Below are 20975 nucleotides of genomic sequence, written 5' to 3' on the forward strand. Positions count from 1 at the left end.
TGGAGATTTGTGCTCAAATCAGTTCTCAAACTCCTCAAGTTTTAAAGGCCTTTAAAACAAGCCTTACTCTTTCCAAAAAGGTACAGACTATCAGAGGCACTAGAATGTTATTGCAGAGGACAGAGTTTTCAAAACATGGCCAATCTGTTCCTCATTTATGTTATCTGCTTCTATTGCAGCTATTCTGAGAGTTGTTTCATCTGTCCTCCAACTGGGTAATATTGTCTTCAAGAAGGAGAGAAATACTGATCAAGCTTCTATGCCAGATGATACTGGTATGACTTTCCACTTCAAAATTTAGTTAACATTAAAAAATTAATAAAACAGTAACTGAATAAGCACTCTTTATCAATATTTTTATTTAATTGCTATTATCTGTGTAGCTCTCAGGCTTTAAAATATAAACCATGCTTAAAATCAGCTCAGTTATCATTACCTTTTCTAGTAATCTTGAATACATAAATTGATGAATGGTGAATTTGTTGCTTGGATCATAAAAGTAACAAATGAGTAGCTGAGCTACTCATATTAGTGATCAGCTAAGAGGCAATTCAGTCTGAAATAAAATCTCACTTTTTTATTCTAGCTGCACAAAAAGTGTGCCACCTGATGGGAATTAATGTGACAGATTTCACAAGATCTATTCTGACCCCAAGGATCAAGGTCGGACGAGATGTTGTCCAGAAAGCTCAGACCAAAGAGCAGGTACCACATGCACTCTGCTCTGCTCTCCTGAAGCTCTTCTCCCTTTTCCCATTTCTATTTCTCCTTACATCTTGTCTAAAGGGAAATATCTGTTTTCTCTCTCATTTCTACAGAAATTAACAGTTAAGTGTGTTTCTTCTTTCACTTACAATCTCCTCTGACCTTTTCCAGGCAGACTTTGCCATAGAAGCTCTGGCCAAGGCAAAATTTGAGCGTCTGTTCCGTTGGATTCTGGCTCGTGTGAACAAAGCTCTTGACAAAACAAAAAGACAGGGAGCTTCTTTCTTGGGGATCCTTGACATTGCTGGATTTGAGATTTTTGAGGTATGTACTGTGGAACACAAGCTGATTAAACTCATATAGATCCTTAAATGTTAATTATTTTAATATGCAAAAAGAAACACAAAATAGCAAATCCCATCTTGTCATTTAAGTTCACACTTGAAGGTCTCTAATGTTAAGAATTCACCTCTTTCTTCTTCACAGATCAATTCCTTTGAGCAGCTGTGCATCAACTACACTAATGAGAAACTTCAGCAGCTTTTCAACCACACAATGTTTATATTGGAGCAAGAGGAATACCAGCGAGAGGGCATCGAATGGAATTTCATTGACTTTGGCCTGGACCTGCAACCTTGCATTGAGCTGATCGAAAGACCAGTAAGATTCTCTCTCTGTGGGTGGGATCCTCCAGAGGTATCAGCTATATGTCAGTACAACATGAGATCCTTTATTTCCTGGAAGGATCTGTAACCTCAGGGGTGGGGAAGGTGGTGCTCTGTCTGTGCCTCTGTTTGTGATGATTCTGATCTGACACCACTCCCATTGCAGACCAACCCTCCTGGTGTCCTGGCTCTGCTGGATGAAGAGTGCTGGTTCCCCAAGGCTACTGACACGTCCTTTGTGGAGAAACTAATTGCAGAACAAGGCAACCATCCCAAATTCCAGAAGCCCAAGCAACTCAAGGACAAAACAGAATTCTGTATAATGCACTATGCAGGAAAGGTACTGGACAGATTTTGAGCTGTTTTGACTTAGGGACCTTTTGTTCTTTGATACCCAAAGGATCAAAGAGAAACATTCTGGTATCTGCATTGATGAGACATGGCTTTAATGATGAAATGTGCTTATTAAGTGTTTTAATTACACAACACATGAAATAAGATTTGCAAATCATGGTTGTGCTAAGCTCACAAGAAAACAAAAATTACCATCACTGAGGTTATTGAAAATCCAAGTAATTTGGAACATTTTCAAGCAAGCAGACTTTTTAAAGACATCAGTACATGTGAAATAAATACTCAGCCCTCAACCCTAGAAACCTTTGCACATTATTTGTCTGATTTTGTGTTAATAGAGTGCCCTGTGTTCTTGGACACTCCAGATTTCTTATCAAGAACAAATTCTTGATGTAGCACTCACTGTTCCCTGCAGGTTACCTACAATGCAACTGCCTGGCTGACAAAGAACATGGATCCACTAAATGACAATGTGACTTCTCTGCTGAACCAGTCTTCAGACAAATTTGTAGCAGACCTTTGGAAGGATGGTATGAATCACAAATCTAAATCACTGATGGGGTTTAAAGGGAGAAACTCCTACCAGAACTTTTTGACAGCCATCCCTTGCTGGTTGCACACAACTGTGAACGTGATAAGCATAGAAGAGACTGAGCTAAGACATAAGAATAATTTGTTCTAAAGACATCATTAATGAAAAAATTCATTAGAGAGTTTTAAGCACTATCAAAAATTTCCTTAATATTATTCAGCAACAAAATAAAAATTATTCATTACACTGTTAAAATGTTGCTGAACATGTAAAATTGTAGACCTCACTTAGTAGAGGTTTTATGAAGGATTTCATATAAGATCTGTGGAGTTCTATTTAATTCATGGACATAATAAAATATATTCCAGGTATTCAGTTGCTCCATTCTGTCACTACTTAACAAAATCCACATTTTCATCTTTGACAGAAGTAGACTATTTACCCAGAAGGACTTCTAGTACATTTGTCAGAATGCTTCTATTGCATAAAAAATATACCTGTCCTCTTTGGCAAGCTGCAGTGTAACCATGGCAGTGACGAGTGTGATTTTATTTAAACTGTTCCATTCTTCTTTTTCTATTTCAGTGGACCGCATTGTTGGGCTGGACCAAATGGCCAAGATGAGTAGTGAAAGCTCACTCCCCAGTGCCTCAAAAACCAAGAAAGGCATGTTCCGTACCGTTGGACAGCTCTACAAGGAGCAGCTGACCAAACTGATGACCACCCTAAGGAACACCAACCCCAACTTTGTCCGCTGCATCATTCCAAATCACGAAAAAAGGGTAAGTTCCAAATCATGAAAAAAGGGTAAGTTTCAGATGCTCAGTTTTCAGACTCCTGCCACGTTACTCCTATCGAGCTGCTCGCTGCACGTGGCACAGCTGAACAATGTCTTCAAACACAGACAGGTGGATGGTAACATTTTTGTAAATCTGTGTTAAAAATACCTTCTGTTCCCTTTTCAGTCTGGCAAGCTGGATGCCCATTTAGTGCTGGAGCAGCTGCGCTGCAATGGTGTCCTGGAAGGGATCCGCATCTGCCGCCAGGGATTCCCCAACAGGATCGTCTTCCAGGAGTTCCGCCAGCGGTACGAGCCCTCAGCCCCAGCTCTGCCTTCACCCGTCTGTCTGTCTGTCTGTCCCAAACCACCCAGTGTGTTTCAGCCTCCCTAACATAAGCATCTTTTGGCAGATATGAAATTCTCGCTGCAAATGCCATTCCTAAAGGATTCATGGATGGGAAACAGGCTTGCATACTCATGGTGAGGAAAGCATTTTTGATCCTACTATAATCAGGCCTATGCTTTTTATATAAAAGCGTTGAGACTGAACAGAAACGAGAAGTGATTTTTAGTACCCTAAACCTCAGCACTGGAGTTTAAAAATATCCCTGTTTTCCTGCAGATAAAAGCACTAGAGCTTGATCCCAACTTGTACAGAATTGGACAGAGTAAAATCTTCTTCAGAACTGGTGTTCTGGCTCACCTGGAAGAAGAAAGAGACCTGAAGATCACAGATGTTATTATCACCTTCCAGGCTATGTCCCGAGGCTACCTAGCAAGAAAGTAAGAAAATGTGCTGACAGATAGAATGTTTTCTGCAGCAGGGAATCTGCAGGGGCCTTTAGTGTTCCATAGAACAAACTGAAGCTACTGAGACATTTCATTATTACATTGCATTGGAACTTGTGGCCAATGAAGGTTTCACCTCCAGCTCAGAAAAGGCTGATGAGTGTAATGACAAGGAAGCGGTTACACTGTGAGGCTGCTCACACCCCTCTATACAATAATGCCTTTTTTATCTGCATACTATCAAGGCTTTCAAATTGCCAGACAAAGAAATATGTCTCAAGAATGATAATCAGTGCAAGATCCGAGTGCCTGTGTACTCTGGAAAGGTGTTCACACCCAGAACTACTAGATCTATACATCTGAGCCTCCCCATGGAATGCAAACAGCCAAAAAACTAAAATAAAATATCAGACAGCTAACCAGAGTTATCACCCTTCCTCAGGAAAGCACAGGCACTGTTAAAGCAACAGAAGAATTTGTGCCAGACTCCCCAAACCATCCCCAATCTCTGCTCATCAGCAGAGTCTCATGCCAGAGTTTGCTTTGTACCTTGCAAACACCTTCTATTCTCAGACTGAACCAATTTGCTTTGTGTTTTTAATCACAGAGCCTTTGCCAAGAGACAGCAACAGTTGACTGCAATGAAGGTTATCCAAAGAAATTGTGCAGCCTACCTGAAGCTGAGGAACTGGCAGTGGTGGAGACTGTTTACTAAAGTGAGTGACTGCTATTTCTCCTCAGTTTTCCAAAAGAAATGCACATGCTACCAAGATACATCTTGTCAGGCACACTCCTTGTTCCAAAGCCCATTGCAGCTGGTGTCAAGAGCCTCATTAGTTTCACAAAATCTGGGGTTAGAGACACCCTGGATAGTTCTATAATACCATTAACATTAAAGCTGGTTCTAACTTGAGAAGAAAACAACCTAGTTAGGCAGAAATTCATAAAAAGGCATAAATTCATTTGCATGCTTGGAGACTTTTTAAATTGCCACAACATGAAATAATTTCACGGGGGTGGATAATGAGAATACCGAGTAAAATGGAATTTTCCAAACATCCAGAGTGATCTATCTATGGGGAACCAAGTAGCTTGGAATTCCTAACTGGGACACTAAACATCTTCCTGCTGGGAACCCATGCAAATTAAGTCTATTTTCCTATTAAAGAGGCTTGGGTGTCTCAAGAATGGCCTTCAGTTTGGATTCAGAAAACTTTTCCTACTTGGATTGATAACAATCTCCTCTGCAACCAGAAACAGGCAGTAACACACAGCTGTGTGTGCACATTGCCTTCCCATGCAGATGTAACTTTTGTACATTGTCAAGGGATGAAAATAAGCCTGGACACATTTCAAAAGTGACTCTATCAGAGGCAGAGGTGCTCACAAGGCCCCAGGAATTAACATAGAGACAGCCAAGAGCAACACTTCTAAGGCTTGGGGCTTTAAAGATGTTCCCATCAAGCTTGGCTGGACAGTATCTGTCCAGTCCTGAGCAATAACAGCACTACCATTAGTGCCAGTCAGTCCTTGGGTCCATGCTCAGCAACACAAATACTGACAGGAAACATTCTAAAAAACCTTTCCATTTCCAGGTGAAACCACTGCTGCAAGTCACCCGCCAAGAGGAAGAAATGCAGGCCAAGGATGAAGAGTTACAAAAAACTAAGGAAAAACAACAAAAAGCAGAGAGTGAATTGAAGGAGCTGGAACAGAAACACTCACAGGTGATTTACAGCTCTGAGCCACTAGCTGTTCTTTGACCGTGTCTAGAAGCTGTTATAATAAAGATATCTCTCTCCTTTGCACTTGTGATTGTCTTCATAGCAATGGTCCAGAGCAAAAGGTCAGTGCAGACAAGCTCCCAGTCCCTTCAGTAAAGGCCCAACATCCACACAAGAATGTGTGGTGGAGCTGCCTGCCTGTACCCCAGCAATGTCCAGGAAAACAACCAACTTGCACTCCAAGCTTAACTTCCTCTCCATTTTCTTTGTGCAGCTTGTTGAAGAGAAGAACCTCCTGGCAGAGAAGCTTCAGGCAGAAACTGAGCTGTATGCTGAGGCTGAGGAGATGAGAGTCCGTTTAGCTGCTAAGAAACAAGAGCTGGAAGAGGTCCTGCATGAGATGGAAGCCAGGATTGAGGAGGAGGAGGAACGCAGCCAGCAGCTGCAGGCAGAGAAGAAAAAGATGCAACAACAAATGCTGGTAAGGAGAGATAAGTGGTGACAAATACAAACAGTAGCTTGGACCTCACTGGGACACAACAGAGACAGAAAAACCTCAGATCCTAGGACAGTGCTTGCTGCATCAACCCTCTGTAGGATGTATGTCTGTGCTACTGAAGGAAGGACAATCAATTGATGCTCTTTCCTCCAGAGCTCTCTTCTTCCTCATCTCAACCCTAACATTTTCTCTAAAACATTAACAAATCTTTCCTTCTATGTTGTCAAGTATTACAGATTGTCTAGTTCTTTATAAAAACAACACAGTTTACAACATGCAGTAATAAGCATTAAGCATTTTTTAAGAACTGTAGAAGTAGTATTTGATTTCTAGAATTCATGTTTTGTGGGTTTCTTTTTCCCCCCTAAAGGACCTTGAGGAACAGCTGGAACAAGAAGAAGAAGCAAGGCAGAAACTGCAACTTGAAAAAGTAGCAGCAGATAGCAAGATAAAGAAAATGGAAGATGATATTCTGGTAATGGAAGATCAGAATAACAAGCTAAGCAAGGTGGGTTCTAGGTCCACTTTCTTACTCTGAAAATAGTGGAAGTTGAGAGAAAACCTTCTTTTCCACTAGAACACTAGGAACACTCTTGACTATCTAATCTCATGGAAAAGAAGGTTTTCTAGTGGAAAAAAAGGTTTTCTCTCAACTTTACAGTTGAGAGAAACAGTTACACCAGACCATCAGTCCTGCCTGTATCAAATGCATTTCTGACTATTTTTCTGTGCCCATTTAAACAATCCAAAATTGTGTAAAACTACTCTGTTGTAGCAACAATATTTTCAAGCAAAATATTTACAGCAGTCATGCACAATCAGTGGAAGACATATCTTCTATCCAAGAGCAGACTAAATAATTCTCTTGGCTTTCAACTAATTTCAATAAAACTTCATGATTAAAACTGGAAAATAAGAATGTCTTCCAGTACTTTTTAAAAGGGATTGCTCCTGTAAGCTGGCCCTGTACTTAGCAGCCATCAGAGAGAGCCCAAGATTCTAAGAACAGAAGCTTAGAGAACATAAAAGTCATAGACACCCCTCCATAGCTCGTCTGTAACTGAAAAATTGAAATGTATCACTTCAATCTCAAGAAGTACAGCATAAAAGGACACTCTCTTCGACGTTTTTGGTTGGCAAAGAGTTGATTTATAATCACCAATGACAGACACTTTTGCTAACAGAAATATTCTATTTTTCTTAAGGAAAGAAAACAACTTGAGGAAAGAATAAGTGATCTAACAACAAATCTTGCAGAAGAAGAAGAAAAAGCCAAAAATCTTACTAAGCTCAAGAACAAACATGAATCCATGATTTCTGAACTTGAAGGTAATATGAACAATAGTCTATTGGGGTTTGTAGAATTTCTTCTTTTTCCTTGGCACAGAACAAAAAAACCTCAACAATCTGGAGACATTTTTAAAATTGTGTGGGGTATTTCCAAATTTTTTATGCTGAACCCAGTTTGGTGATAATCACCAAATCTCCACACTGCCAAACAACAGAAATCTTTTATTCCTTATATATAAAAGAGTAGACAGAAAATGAGGGGAAAAATGGTTATGTTGGAGAAAGATAAAGAAATTATTCTTCAGGATGGCTAGAAATAAGGCATTACATGTTGCTCCAAAAACACAGTGACCTGTAGTTAAATGCATGGCCACACTGGAGACCAGAACCATTTGTTGCCTGGGTTTGAGACCAGGTTAAGGACTCCTGGCACTACCACAGTCTGGTGACCAAAATCCCTCCTTTTCCAGTGCGGCTGAAGAAGGAAGAGAAGAGCAGACAAGAACTGGACAAAGCAAAGAGGAAGCTGGAAGGGGAGGCAAATGATCTGCATGAGCAGATTGCAGAGCTCCAGGCACAAATTGCTGACCTGAAGGCACAACTGGCCAAGAAGGAGGAGGAGCTGCAGGCTGCTCTGGCCAGGTACTCACTCCTGGGTCTGCACACGGTGGAAAGCCCAGGCTGGAACTTAATCTTACCCCTCCCCAGAGAAGGGGCAGCCATCAATCTCATCTCTCAGTTCATCCCCTCCCTGTGCTTCCCCATTTTCCAAATGTCCTTTTGTGAAAAATAATTATGCTATTGCTTGTTCCATAGACAAATAATCTATTTTATTGAATTACCTCCAGGTATCAATGAAAACTGCTCTTTCCATAGGCAAAGGCAGTGCTGTCAAGTATGATGAAATGTAACAATCTAATTCATAGGCAATAGGCAAAAATTAATTAAGAGCCTGATCTTGAACCACTCCAGAATCTCTGTGGATTTTTAAAATAAATTTAAGAGGGAAAACACTCCATCAAAATCAGCTGAATCAACTGATTAGCATCTCCAGACACTGCATACGGCTAAAGTACAGCTGTCTGATTTTTTTGCATCAGTCTCCCTTTCTTTGGCACTTTCTTGCACAGAACTTATAAATCTTCAGTGTATACTGACTTCCTCAAAGTGAAATAGTTTGTTATTACTTTTTTAAATTTCTAAAATGAAATGTTCTTTTTTTAAAAAGGCTTGAAGATGAAACTACTCACAAGAACAACGCCCTGAAGAAGATCCGTGAATTGGAATCTGTAATTTCTGATCTCCAGGAAGACTTGGAGTCTGAAAAAGCTGCAAGAAACAAAGCAGAAAAGCAAAAGAGAGACCTCGGTGAAGAGCTGGAGGCTCTTAAGACAGAGCTTGAGGACACCTTGGATACCACAGCCGCCCAGCAGGAGCTCAGGTATGGATATGTAGCACAAAGGACAAAAAGGGATGTCCCCAAGCTCAGTTCACAGGCATTGCAGTAGGGCTGGAATGCTCTTTGCTGCTGCTGCTCCACTGATGTGTGTCACCTTCCAGAGCAAAGCGTGAGCAGGAGGTCACAGTGCTGAAGAGAGCCCTGGAGGAGGAGACTCGAACCCATGAAGCCCAGGTCCAGGAGATGAGGCAAAAACACACTCAGGCTGTGGAAGAGCTCACAGACCAGCTGGAACAATTTAAACGGGTAAACAGAAATCCACCTCATTGAAAACCACCTCCTAGATAACACAATTTCCTCTCATAAAGCATCTTTATTTATTCACTTCTTCACATGCTTGTAGGCTAAAGCAAACTTGGATAAGGCCAAACAGTCACTGGAGAAAGACAATGCTGATCTGGCTAATGAAGTCAGGAGCCTGAATCAGGCCAAACAAGATGTGGAGCACAAGAAGAAGAAGCTGGAAGTACAGCTGCAGGATTTACAGTCCAAATACACTGAGGGAGAGCGTGTTCGGACAGAACTCAATGAAAAAGTCCATAAATTACAGGTAGGAAGGAGTTTGATGCTTTGCTGTGACATCGTTGGACTGAGAAGCCCAGTTTATCTAGAGGAATTATAGCCCTGCAGCCAAAATGCTCATTTTTTGTCACCTTAAACTCCTACCTCAATTACCACACAATTAATCAACTAATTGTGTTGATTAAAACTAAAAACTACTACATGGTAAAAACTACTCCATCTCATGAAACTGGGAGCTTTTAGTCTCACCACCCCTCTGTACGTGCTGCAGTCTGTAATGCCATCACTGATTCACTGACCATGATGCAGATCTGACAGTTTCTTTCTGCTTGTTCATTTCTGGCTGGTGGGGAAGATTGACAGATGTGTGGCTTTTGGAAATGTATTAGATAGCTATTCAACACATGTGCTCATTAAAGATGACAATGAAAGGAGAATGCTCACTTAGCTACAGTTTAAGAAATAACTGAAGATCATTTTAAATGGTTCTCTGGTAGATGTTCAATGTCCAGATATACTACTCAAGCTTATTGTTACATCTTGTTCATAGCTGCAGTAAGCTCTGCTTTATTATTTTAAGCTAGTGGATAAATAAGAAAATATAATCAAATGCACCAACTTCTGTCAAACTTGGGAAGAGGAAGGAAATCCACCAAAAATCCCCATTCTCCTTTGCAATTCATTGAAAGGAACATACTACTATTGCTTTATGAATATGACTAGATATAGAATAATAAATACTATGGTAAATAGGCAAAAAATGGCATTAGATAAGATTTCAGACAAACCCAAGGAAACTAAAGTTTAAGGAAGATTTTGAAGCTTTGCAAAATAACTGAGTTTATTCTCTGTGGCATCTCACAGGTGGAGGTTGAAAATGTCACCAGTTTGCTCAATGAAGCAGAAAGCAAAAATATCAAGTTGACCAAAGATGTTGCAGCCTTAGGATCTCAGCTACAAGATACACAGGTAAACTTGCATCCAAGATCAGCTCACCTACAAGATTCATAAAGTGCACAATAAAAAGACCTAAACTAATGACTGTCTTGCCAATTGCTGTGGTGACTGCAGGAGCTGCTTCAGGAAGAAACGCGGCAGAAGCTCAATGTGTCCACCAAGCTCCGCCAGCTGGAGGATGAAAAGAACAGCTTGCAGGAGCAGTTGGATGAAGAAACAGAAGCAAAACAAAATGTGGAGAGACATATTTCAACACTGACAATACAGGTATCAGTGCCATAATGAAATCATTAGCTCCATCACTGAGAGCTGTGTTGGCAGTTGCAGAGGATCTGTAGAATTATCCTGGCACAGCACACAGACCTTCAGGGAATTTGTGCTGTTGGCCCAGATGGCACCAGTGGTGCTCCAAAATGCAGGCAGCAGTCCCCCTGTCCTTTAATATGTCATCCCTAGGACAGGTACAAATGCAAGGTAGCTCCACACATAGCCTTGCACACAAGGCCTCTATGTGCATCCTAGGTCTGTGCTCTGCCTCATTTTATGGAGGCTGGTGATGGGTAACTGCCACCAACTTCACACAGGTCAGACTAGGAAAGCTCCAGGTCTTAGCTGTCTCCTGGCCAAGCTTTTGTCTGTCTGCCAAGTTTTGTTGTCACAGCTACAAAGATTTGTCCTCTGAATTCAAATTTCAGCTCTCTGACTCTAAGAAGAAGATACAGGAATTTACCACCACAGTAGAGTTCATGGAAGAAGGCAAAAAGAAACTTCAGAAAGAAATTGAAAGTCTCACACAACAGTTTGAGGAAAAGGCTGCTTCTTATGACAAACTGGAAAAAACCAAGAACAGACTCCAGCAGGAGCTGGATGACCTGGTGGTGGACTTGGACAACCAGCGTCAGCTGGTCTCTAACCTGGAGAAGAAACAGAAGAAGTTTGATCAGGTATGGACTTCAGATTCTCCCTTGCTGTGTTATCACCTGTCTGGAACTCATAGAAAGTCTATTGGGACAAGGGGACAAAAAAATTAACTAAAATTTCATTATACAAGAAATGTTTAATTTTGTATTTATATGCCTTTATCAAAAGCAGAGATTTTTCTCTGTCATTAACAACTGACAAAACAGCTGCAATAGAAAAGCCTGTTATTAATGACCTCCTGTATTCACACTACCTTTTCACAGATGCTAGCTGAAGAGAAGAACATCTCCTCAAAATATGCAGATGAAAGGGACAGAGCAGAAGCTGAAGCTAGAGAAAAGGAAACAAAGGCTCTGTCCTTGGCTCGAGCACTTGAAGAGGCTTTGGAAGCCAAAGAAGAACTGGAGAGAACAAACAAAATGTTGAAAGCTGAAATGGAAGATCTCGTTAGCTCCAAAGATGATGTTGGCAAGAATGTAAGTTTTGGCCTTAGAACAATCTCTACAACAATAACTTAAAATAGCAGCTAAAAGAAAATATAATTGTTTCCAGTGTGGGAAATTCTCTGCAGTACACAAATCCATTCAGCAAGATCAGATATTTCATAAAAAATTCAAAGGTTTTTCCATTTGTGTCCAAACTTTCAAGGGACTTGGCAAAGTAACTGTAGGCTATGTTTATTTTTAACATAACTTCAAGCATGAAGACGAATCTAACTGATTTCTAAATAATGTATTAGTTTATTACACTTCTTTGAAATGGTAAACTCTGCAAATCTTATTTTATTAGTTATATTTGACTTTGCCACCTGGCTTATATTTACTTACATAACTGCAGCAAATTTCCACTTCTGCATTGTCAATCACTTCTTTTATTACAAATATATATTACTTCTAATACTAAATAAATTAAATTATGATATTTGACTAGATGAAAAATGAAAGATTGGGATAAAGAGAACCTTATTATTTTAAGATAGTTTTGCAAGTACAAAATGAAACTAATTTAGCATTTTCAGTGTAAATTAGATGGTTCATTGTCCACACCTGATAGTTTCAAATGTGGCCTACACTGCAGATGTACTGTGTATAACTAGAATTATTCTTATTTGTCATAACAAATCTATTAAATTCTCATTGCTTGAAAGGTCCATGAATTGGAAAAATCTAAACGGACCCTGGAACAGCAAGTAGAAGAGATGAAGACACAATTAGAAGAGCTAGAGGATGAGCTACAGGCTGCAGAGGATGCCAAACTCAGGTTGGAAGTTAACATGCAGGCTCTGAAAGGCCAGTTTGAAAGAGATTTACAAGCCAGAGATGAACAGAATGAGGAGAAGAAAAGACAACTCCTCAGACAGGTACCATTCCCAACTACTGTCTTAAATATATAACCAAGCCAGTTGAAAGGCCCCAACCTAGTGCCATTATTAAAGTACTTCACTAACTATAATGAAAAAAAAATAAGGAAAAAAGGGTTATTGTACTAAAGAAGGCAGGGAGGGTTCCTTTTTCAATAGCAGATGCACAGTTACCAACAAATGTAGCTATTTAACTCTACAATCAATATAGTATAAAACACATGAATCACTATTTCTGGCAGTCAGAACTACATTGTCTGTATTCTCAGTGCAAGTGAATAAAGACAACTTCTAATAGATCTGCCTTCCCCAAGGTACACTGGATGCATACAAAAGCATTGGAGATAAAACTTATTTGGATAAAACTTATTCGTACAGAAGTGTTGTGACAGCAAGGATAACTGCTGTAGTCATCATCTTATAATACACACATTTCCATGAATACAGGACCCAAACTGCTGAGTCCTTTCAAAAGCTTTTAATTTTGGGACAAAACGGAAATCTGTTGTAACTGCCAGGGAAGTCACAGTTAACAGAGATATGGGGTCTGTACCCATTATTTAGAGTGTTTAAGAGTCCCCAAGGACTTTGCTAAACTGAGCTTGTTTTCCTTAATGATCAGCTCCATGAATATGAAACTGAACTGGAAGATGAGCGGAAGCAACGTGCCCTGGCAGCTGCTGCCAAGAAGAAGCTGGAGATGGATGTTAAAGACCTGGAGAGCCAGGCTGACTCTGCCAACAAAGGTCGGGAAGAAGCCATCAAACAGCTTCGCAAATTACAGGTAAGTAACCCCAAAAAGACAGTTTTTGCCACTGCTGTGTCTTATACAGCCATAATACAGAAGTTAGGTGACATCTGTGAGCTTGATGCCCATTACAGATGATTGGTCAGAAGGGGAATTTTAACTAGACTGCCACATTCAAATGTCAGTATTTGAATGCTCAGCTTGAATGACAGTGGAAAAACTCACAGGGCAAATGATTAAAATCTTGAATTTCATGCTTCTGACTTACCCATATGGAGGAAAACAAAGATTCACATGAAAAGAAAGGACTATAAGATAAAATCTATTACAAGGCTTCAATCTGGGCTCTAACACTTGACTCTTGAGCATAAAAGACTGTTCAGAAATCAGGTTGTCTCTGAATTATCATGTTCCTGTTTATATTTTAAACCTCCATATCAACTGTTCTGTCACATGCTAACAACTAAACAACAAAAATTTTCTTAATCAGTAACATTAAGACTCTACATGTACTCAAATATTCAGAGGACCATAGGCATTACAAAAGATATAGTGTTCAAGTGGCAGCATTGCCCTCCTTGGAAAAGCATTTCAGATCTTTCCAACATGTGCTAACAGATCTCTACAAAAAAATAACTTCAGCAGCATTATGACAATGTAACTGTGTATGTGTTCTGTTCCATCCACATTTCTTTCAACTGAAATTGTAACAAATTTGTTATTCTTTTCAACAAGGCTCAGATGAAGGACTACCAACGAGAGCTGGATGATGCACGGGCTGCCAGAGAAGAAATATTTTCTACAGCCAGAGAAAATGAGAAGAAAGCAAAGAGTCTGGAAGCAGAACTCCTGCAGCTTCAGGAGGTAAAGTGGGAAACCTACAGCAGAATTAAGGAGATTACACATGGCCTTCAGTAGCAAAACAGAACTGGCAGTGAAGCAATCTAACAGGTCTTAGGGACCGAACTTGTAACAAGTTCCATGTGTTCCACACACTCCACTAAAGCTGTTGGATCTACATCTGAGCACAGCCAGACTGAGCTGAAAAAAATCACCTTGGAAGAAGGTACAGATCCCCAGCCTTAAAGGGAAATGAACTGTATGATCCAACACAAATTGTTTTCAATAGCAGTAAATTCTTGAGGGCTTAGTGCTATTATTCCTACCTGTATTAAATGGCCATCTTGTGACTAAAACAAATAAAACAGAAACCCGCTGACAGGCTGGATAAAGTGCATTTCATGGTACTTCCCTAGGATTTATGACATGACAAGAATTTATTCTGTTAACAAGACAATCCATCTCATACCAGCTTTAGAAAATTTACAGTCCTCTGAATCATGCTATAACTACTTGAACATTTACTCATTTCCTTACTATGCTGCTTTTTCCATTTCTCTAGGACCTGGCTGCTGCAGAAAGAGCTCGCAAACAAGCAGACCAGGAGAAAGATGAGATGGCAGAGGAACTTGCAAGCGCTGCCTCTGGAAGGTAGGAACACAGCAAATTACACACTAGGCTCTGAATGTGCTATTAATGCTGCCAAGAGAAGTTTTGCTCTGTTCCCAACAGCCATCTGCCCTTGACAAGACAACAGGCACACATACGACTACTTCCATTGAAATATCTAGTTCTTTTCTGAATTATTGGCAGTTCATAATACAATCATAACATATGGTCAGAGCCAGAACTACTCACTTTTCAAATTTACATTTCCAGGACAAGCCTTCAGGATGAGAAACGGCGCCTGGAGGCAAGAATTGCTCAGCTGGAGGAAGAGCTGGAAGAGGAGCAAGGCAACATAGAGGCAATGAATGACCGCATGAGGAAAGCAGTACAGCAGGTACAGCTCATTCCAGCACACAGTTCTGTTCATATTCCAGCAAAAGCTGCTTGTGGTTCTCAGTATCTGAAGCACTGCCTTCCCAAATTGCCACCTGTCATTTGTCTGAAAGCATGCAGCACTTGTGAGAGCATCCTTTCCCTCCTTGCAGGCAGAGCAGCTGAACAATGAGCTGGCAACAGAGCGCTCAACTGCACAGAAGAACGAAAACGCTCGGCAGCAACTGGAGAGGCAGAACAAAGAGCTAAAGAGCAAGCTGCAGGAGATGGAGGGAGCTGTGAAGAACAAATTCAAAGCCACAATTGCTGCTCTGGAGGCCAAAATTTCTTCTCTCGAAGAGCAATTGGAACAGGAAGCCAGGTACTGGTCTCCAAAGGGCACCGCTGTCCATTTATTGTTCCAGTTAATGAGACAGAAAATAAACAAAGGCAAGCAGGATTTGTGTCAGCAGGCTCTCAGTGCCACTAAACTTGGTAAAGTCTCTCACTTAACATTTCTGAGACATATGGCAAGTAACTGGAGTTGCTACAGTTTCTGATTAAGATCCATTTTATTGCTGAAAAGTTCTTCTGGTACCATAGGCAAGGATCTGCTCCCCTACATTTTAGACTAACTGCCCTATGACTCTGGTAGATTAATTGCCATAACAAATTATGCCACTTGTTGGATTATTCCTTCAGGAAATCACCCTGTGTTTCAGAACACATCTCCTGGAGCACCTCTAGCATACAGCAGAGACATATATTTGGTTTTGTTTTGCTCAGAAGAATATGCCTTAAAATTTTCCTTAGAATTCAAATTCACCTGTTAAATTCAGTAGGACCTTTAACACAGGGGCCCTTGGTGCTGATTTCATGAACCACAAGCCCAAGGCAGGTGGAGAGTACAGAGCTTCCACATCACCAAACACTGCCCTATCATTGCAGAGACAAGCAGACAGTGGCCAAGACGATGCGCCAGAAGGACAAGAAGCTGAAGGATGCACTGCTGCAGGTGGAGGACGAGAGGAAGCAAGCAGAGCAGTACAAAGATCAGGTACAGACCATGTCACAAGGGCACAGGAGGTTTTAGGTTTTGCCCTAAGAAAGGAAGATTCCATGTTGTGCCTCAGGCAAATGCCCTTCTGGAAAGCAGACTGTGTGCTTGGATTCTATGCTGGGAGAGCCATACAGTCCATTACTAAAAGATGGGACAATATAATTCTTCCATGCTACATCAAGTGCCAAAGCACAGTCCTTGTAATCAGCCAGATACAACGGTCTGACTGCACAGCAATATACAGGACTGTGCACAACACCCTTGGTGCAACATGAATAGAGAGGCTGAACATATTTTACATTAAAATTTTAGCTTTCTCTAATGCAAATCCATCTGCAAGCCAGAAAATCAGAGGCAGGACTATGCAGAGAAAGAAACAATGAGGTTGTGTCTGAATACAGTAGCTATCAGCAAAATGAACTCCCACAAAGCCAAGTTATTTTCAGGCTATAAGCTTCCATCTTTGATTCAGTACAACTCCCAATGGAAGCATGAAATTAAAACAAGGAATATAAAATATTACAAATTAAAGCATTACTCTGAAATCTCCCTTTAGGCCGAGAAGGGCAACGTACGGCTCAAGCAGCTGAAAAGGCAGCTGGAGGAGGCTGAGGAGGAGTCCCAGCGCATCAACGCCAACCGCAGGAAGCTGCAGAGGGAGCTGGACGAAGCCAATGAGAGCAACGAAGCCCTGGGCAGGGAGGTTGCAGCACTAAAGAGCAAGCTCAGGTAGAGTACCCTTGTTTGGGACAGCCCTTCCCACTCACTGAGATCCTTGACATTTAGAGCTGAACTACAAAAGTGGGAAAAAAATCTGTGAGGTGAGGAACAGGCACTGCTAATGCTGCGAAGTTACTCACTCCTTGTGCTAGCTTGGCACTCAGAACAAAAGGCCCAAGTCAGGAGTGGAGTGCATTTCAGAGACTGCAGCAGCATCAGGATTTCAGCTGAGATGAACTGTGATAACATGGCACAGGCCTTACTCTGCTCTAATCAAAAACCTTTTGGCTTCAATTGGAAAAGAATTAGGCTTGGTTGCTTTTGAAAACACCCCTTATATAATGGCTGTATCTATTTGTACAGAAGCAGTCACAAAAGTGTAGAAATGCTTGTGCTTTTCACACTTTCACACATGCACAACTCACACATAATGACTGTGAACAGTCTTGGACATCACAGGCAGTAAAAAGCAAAGCACATTAAATTATTCTTATTCCAAAGTCTCTTTGGACTTCACCACTATGGGGTTCAGTGTCATCAGACCAAGGAAAAGATTAATACATCCCTTTGCATTTTCTTGTTAAAATTACATGGCAAAAAGATAAAGCTGTGATCAGTCAGCTACATCCCTGAGTTCTGCACTCACTGAGTTTGAAAACATGAGCTCACTGAAATAGAGGCTGACTTGAGTTATAAAGAAATTGCTCTATCTGCATCACTACACGATAAAATTTTGCCTTCTACCTAAGACCAACAGTACATCAGATGAAACACAAGAACCTGTCTACCTGTGTTCTCAAAGTAGTTTGCCAGACTACTTACCAGTAACGTGCTTCAGTGTTCCTGGATGTGGATTCCCTTCCAAGTGAAGGGTTATGGATGTAGCAGCCTTTTCCACTAGCACCACCTTGGGTAGTTACATGCTCCTGGCTGCTTTATGAAGCAGTGGCTGTGTCCAGCCCTTTTACATAGAACACTATATAGCTCATTATTGTTTTATCTAAATGTAATGTAATTGGCTGTAATGTACTTTGTTTAATTATTTAAAAGTAATTACCTACCTCTGATCATGACCATGTGCCTAGTTTAACTGCCCAGGACTCTTTATCTCTGTTTCAGAGGGACACAGGAACCTTCGCATGACTAAGCAGGTACCATGCCTTCAACTTTGCAGCTAGCTTGTATTGCACAAATTTCCATTTTCTTTGGCCCTGGTTAAAATTATGTGAGGTTTCTGCAAACTGTGAAGGCTTGGATATCTTGGCATTAATCTGTTTTATCAAAAAAGACAAATATTACAATAATTTAGCTACCATCAGCTGTTCATCAGTGATACATCTTTCTTACAAGTAGGTTATGTACTGACATAGACTTACCAACGTTGCATTCTCACAAGCTCTACCACCAGAGTACCTGAGCAAGTACTCTGATTTTTTTTGCATGAATGGTTTTTTTGCACATCATCTTTGTGCACTGCCATGAAAAGTAAGTTTTTTTCAAATAAAATACACCACTGATTAGTAAAATTGATTAAAAGGACTAATGAATATGGAGTGTCACAGCATGTCATTAGAATTTCACAGTATTTCTTGTGCCTACTGTAATGCTGACCTAAGGTAAGAGCCCATCTAATGCACCTGAGATTTGGGAAGACCGTACTTGCATGTGATTTATCACACACCACACAATCACAGACAAAAGAGAAAGCCTTGCCTTTCATTACATAGCACTCTGTGCCTGTATTGCTTACAGAGAGTTATCACTGAGGCCTTTAGAGCTGTTTTACAGACATTGAATTGCTTGTTTACTGTATTAAAACACAGAGCACGGACACAGACATTAAAGCTGACACTGTAACCTAGCACAGCATTATGTTATACTTATTAGCACATTCCTTGGACACAGGAATAATACCTGCACTGGAAAAAATAAAGAGCTATTGCCTTGTAATATTTGTATACTTTCTATTTTACATATGCTGGATTTTGCTATGAATACACAAATATTTAAAGATGATGTCTTGTCCTTGCATGTGCCTTTTAGTCAGCCTAATATTTCCAGTCAGACTGTTACTCAAGCACCACTGCAGCAGCACCAGTTCAAAGGCAGACTACATACAGAGGTGCTGAGCAAACACTGGTGCTGAAGGCTCATCCCAGATACACACACTGTTCTAAAGGTACTAATACCAATAACCACCTGAATGTTATCAAACACATAAACTTCTTGAAGAGGAACAGATATAAACAAAATGGTTTATCCACAGGGCCAATACCAGTTTAAAGAACTGGTAAGTTTATGCATACTGCAACAGTTTAATAAGTAGTTAGTATATGATAAAGAGTTCACTTTGTAGCCATAACTGTAGTGCACAATTTGGTGAGACTCTTGCTGTCATTCCCTCCAGTCCCATGTTCTCTCACAGCACTTCAGTGAATTACTGAAGCACAAATGACTTGTGGGTAACCAAGTCCACAGACAACACAAGTCCAAGGGGGTGGAGACCTCTTCCTTTATTAACAAGAATTAACAAATCTATTAACCTAATTAGAACCTATTTGCTAAATAATGACAAATCTCTGGTGCTGTAAAATAAGAGACCATGCTGTTAGACCGTGCCAAGCACACACCAGGACAGAAATGATACACCCCTGTGCTCAACACATGCCATCAGCACCTGAACACAACCATGGTTAATTACCAGCAGGTCTTACACGAAGCTTTATTAGCTAGCTAACTGCCTGCTCACACTGAAGTAAGTTTTATGGCAGAATTATGGAAAACATACTACATGTCACATTTCCGTCTTGGAAATGCAGATTCATGCCTCTGAACTAAGTTAGTCCAGCCAATGTTCCTACCCTCTTCCCTCATGGGGAACTTTGGACTTGAATAGCTGCTTCAGAAAGGGCACTGGCTTAGTCTTCTGCAAGGACAAGACAAGCCTTTAAATATTTAGGCATGATTGCTGTACCCAAAAGTGCAGTCTCGGATCTATTTAACACCAAATTAGTATTTTTGGCACAATATCCAGTAATCATGAATTGATTTTATTGCTTATATCTGTGGTCTCAAGCCTTTACAAAGGTTTGCTTAATGAGGGGCAAGTGAGAGGCCATGTCACAAAACTGAAATGCTTTACAGCACATTAGCAATGGAGGCCATGGGACAAACCCATTGTCTGTCTCACTTGCTCACACCTCCCCAAAAATTAACCTTAAGGACCAAAGTGTCCCTGCCTTGGGATGTGCCTGTGAAATATATGGGGATGGGAGGGAGATGGGAGAGGAAAAGGGGATAAAGTGGGAAAAGCATTTCCTGTAGGACACTTGCACTGCTAAGCATCAGTCCCTGGGTTACAACAGTTCCAAAGCAATGACTGTTTCCTCTCTCTGCTGGGAAAGATTGGAGTGACTGAGAGCCTGGGTGTCACTCCTGTCACAGCACCTGTGCTGCTCTGACCAGTGCAGCCTGTGCACTGTGGGCTCAGAAATGTCTGCTGCCATCCAGAGCACTGCCCTAGGCCCTGCAGGAACTGGGGCCAGAAATTCTGTACAAATTGCTCTGCCTGCTTGCTCCTCCAGAGAGACACTCCTCTGCTGTGGTGTGTGAGCACTCCCTTCTTCACTCCTTTCAAGTACCTTCAGTTGCAGTTCCCTTAGGGGAAAACAATGAAATGAGGGGAAGAGTGGGGGTGATTTGGGGCTGATGTTTAGAGGAGGAAAAAGACACAAGCACAAGAACAAGAAACCAATCTAATTTCCAAGCAATTCAAGTCTCAACCTGTTCACAAATTACAAGTTACAGGACAGAAAGTGGAATTAGAGGCCCACAGCTCTTGGCTTTTCTGCATTTAGAACCATCAGCCCCACAGGTCCTGTTACAAAATTCTACTTATTTGTGAGGATTCCAAATGACCTAGCACCTGATTTTCTTTTTCTGTTTTTCTCCCCTCTTACTGCAGGAGGGGAAATGAGCCAACATCTTTTGCCCCACCCCGTAGATCTGGAGGCAGAAGAGTAATTGAGAATGCAACAGATGGAATCGATAACGAAATGGATGCAAGAG

At 40.9% G+C, this 20975-nt stretch overlaps 1 protein-coding gene across 1 annotated transcript in view; it reads left to right on the top strand.

The window, feature by feature from the left end:
• MYH11 (myosin heavy chain 11) overlaps positions 1-16920 on the top strand; it is a 49267-nt gene extending 32347 nt beyond the window's left edge. The window contains exons 10-40 of the mRNA XM_058035177.1: positions 180-275; positions 587-705; positions 877-1029; positions 1192-1365; positions 1537-1710; positions 2140-2254; positions 2842-3038; positions 3222-3343; positions 3448-3517; positions 3660-3820; positions 4434-4542; positions 5422-5553; positions 5825-6031; positions 6420-6557; positions 7255-7378; positions 7810-7981; positions 8568-8780; positions 8900-9044; positions 9142-9348; positions 10185-10289; positions 10392-10544; positions 10973-11221; positions 11462-11674; positions 12346-12558; positions 13181-13342; positions 14042-14170; positions 14709-14797; positions 15026-15149; positions 15301-15509; positions 16076-16184; positions 16744-16920. Coding sequence (XP_057891160.1) covers positions 180-275; positions 587-705; positions 877-1029; positions 1192-1365; positions 1537-1710; positions 2140-2254; positions 2842-3038; positions 3222-3343; positions 3448-3517; positions 3660-3820; positions 4434-4542; positions 5422-5553; positions 5825-6031; positions 6420-6557; positions 7255-7378; positions 7810-7981; positions 8568-8780; positions 8900-9044; positions 9142-9348; positions 10185-10289; positions 10392-10544; positions 10973-11221; positions 11462-11674; positions 12346-12558; positions 13181-13342; positions 14042-14170; positions 14709-14797; positions 15026-15149; positions 15301-15509; positions 16076-16184; positions 16744-16920 — 4760 coding nt within the window. The remainder of the gene's footprint in view (positions 1-179; positions 276-586; positions 706-876; positions 1030-1191; positions 1366-1536; positions 1711-2139; positions 2255-2841; positions 3039-3221; positions 3344-3447; positions 3518-3659; positions 3821-4433; positions 4543-5421; positions 5554-5824; positions 6032-6419; positions 6558-7254; positions 7379-7809; positions 7982-8567; positions 8781-8899; positions 9045-9141; positions 9349-10184; positions 10290-10391; positions 10545-10972; positions 11222-11461; positions 11675-12345; positions 12559-13180; positions 13343-14041; positions 14171-14708; positions 14798-15025; positions 15150-15300; positions 15510-16075; positions 16185-16743) is intronic.
• Positions 16921-20975: the final 4055 nt, after the last annotated feature.

This window comes from Melospiza georgiana, chromosome 16, assembly GCF_028018845.1.
Source record: "Melospiza georgiana isolate bMelGeo1 chromosome 16, bMelGeo1.pri, whole genome shotgun sequence".
In the NCBI taxonomy this organism is placed as follows: Eukaryota; Metazoa; Chordata; class Aves; order Passeriformes; family Passerellidae; genus Melospiza; species Melospiza georgiana.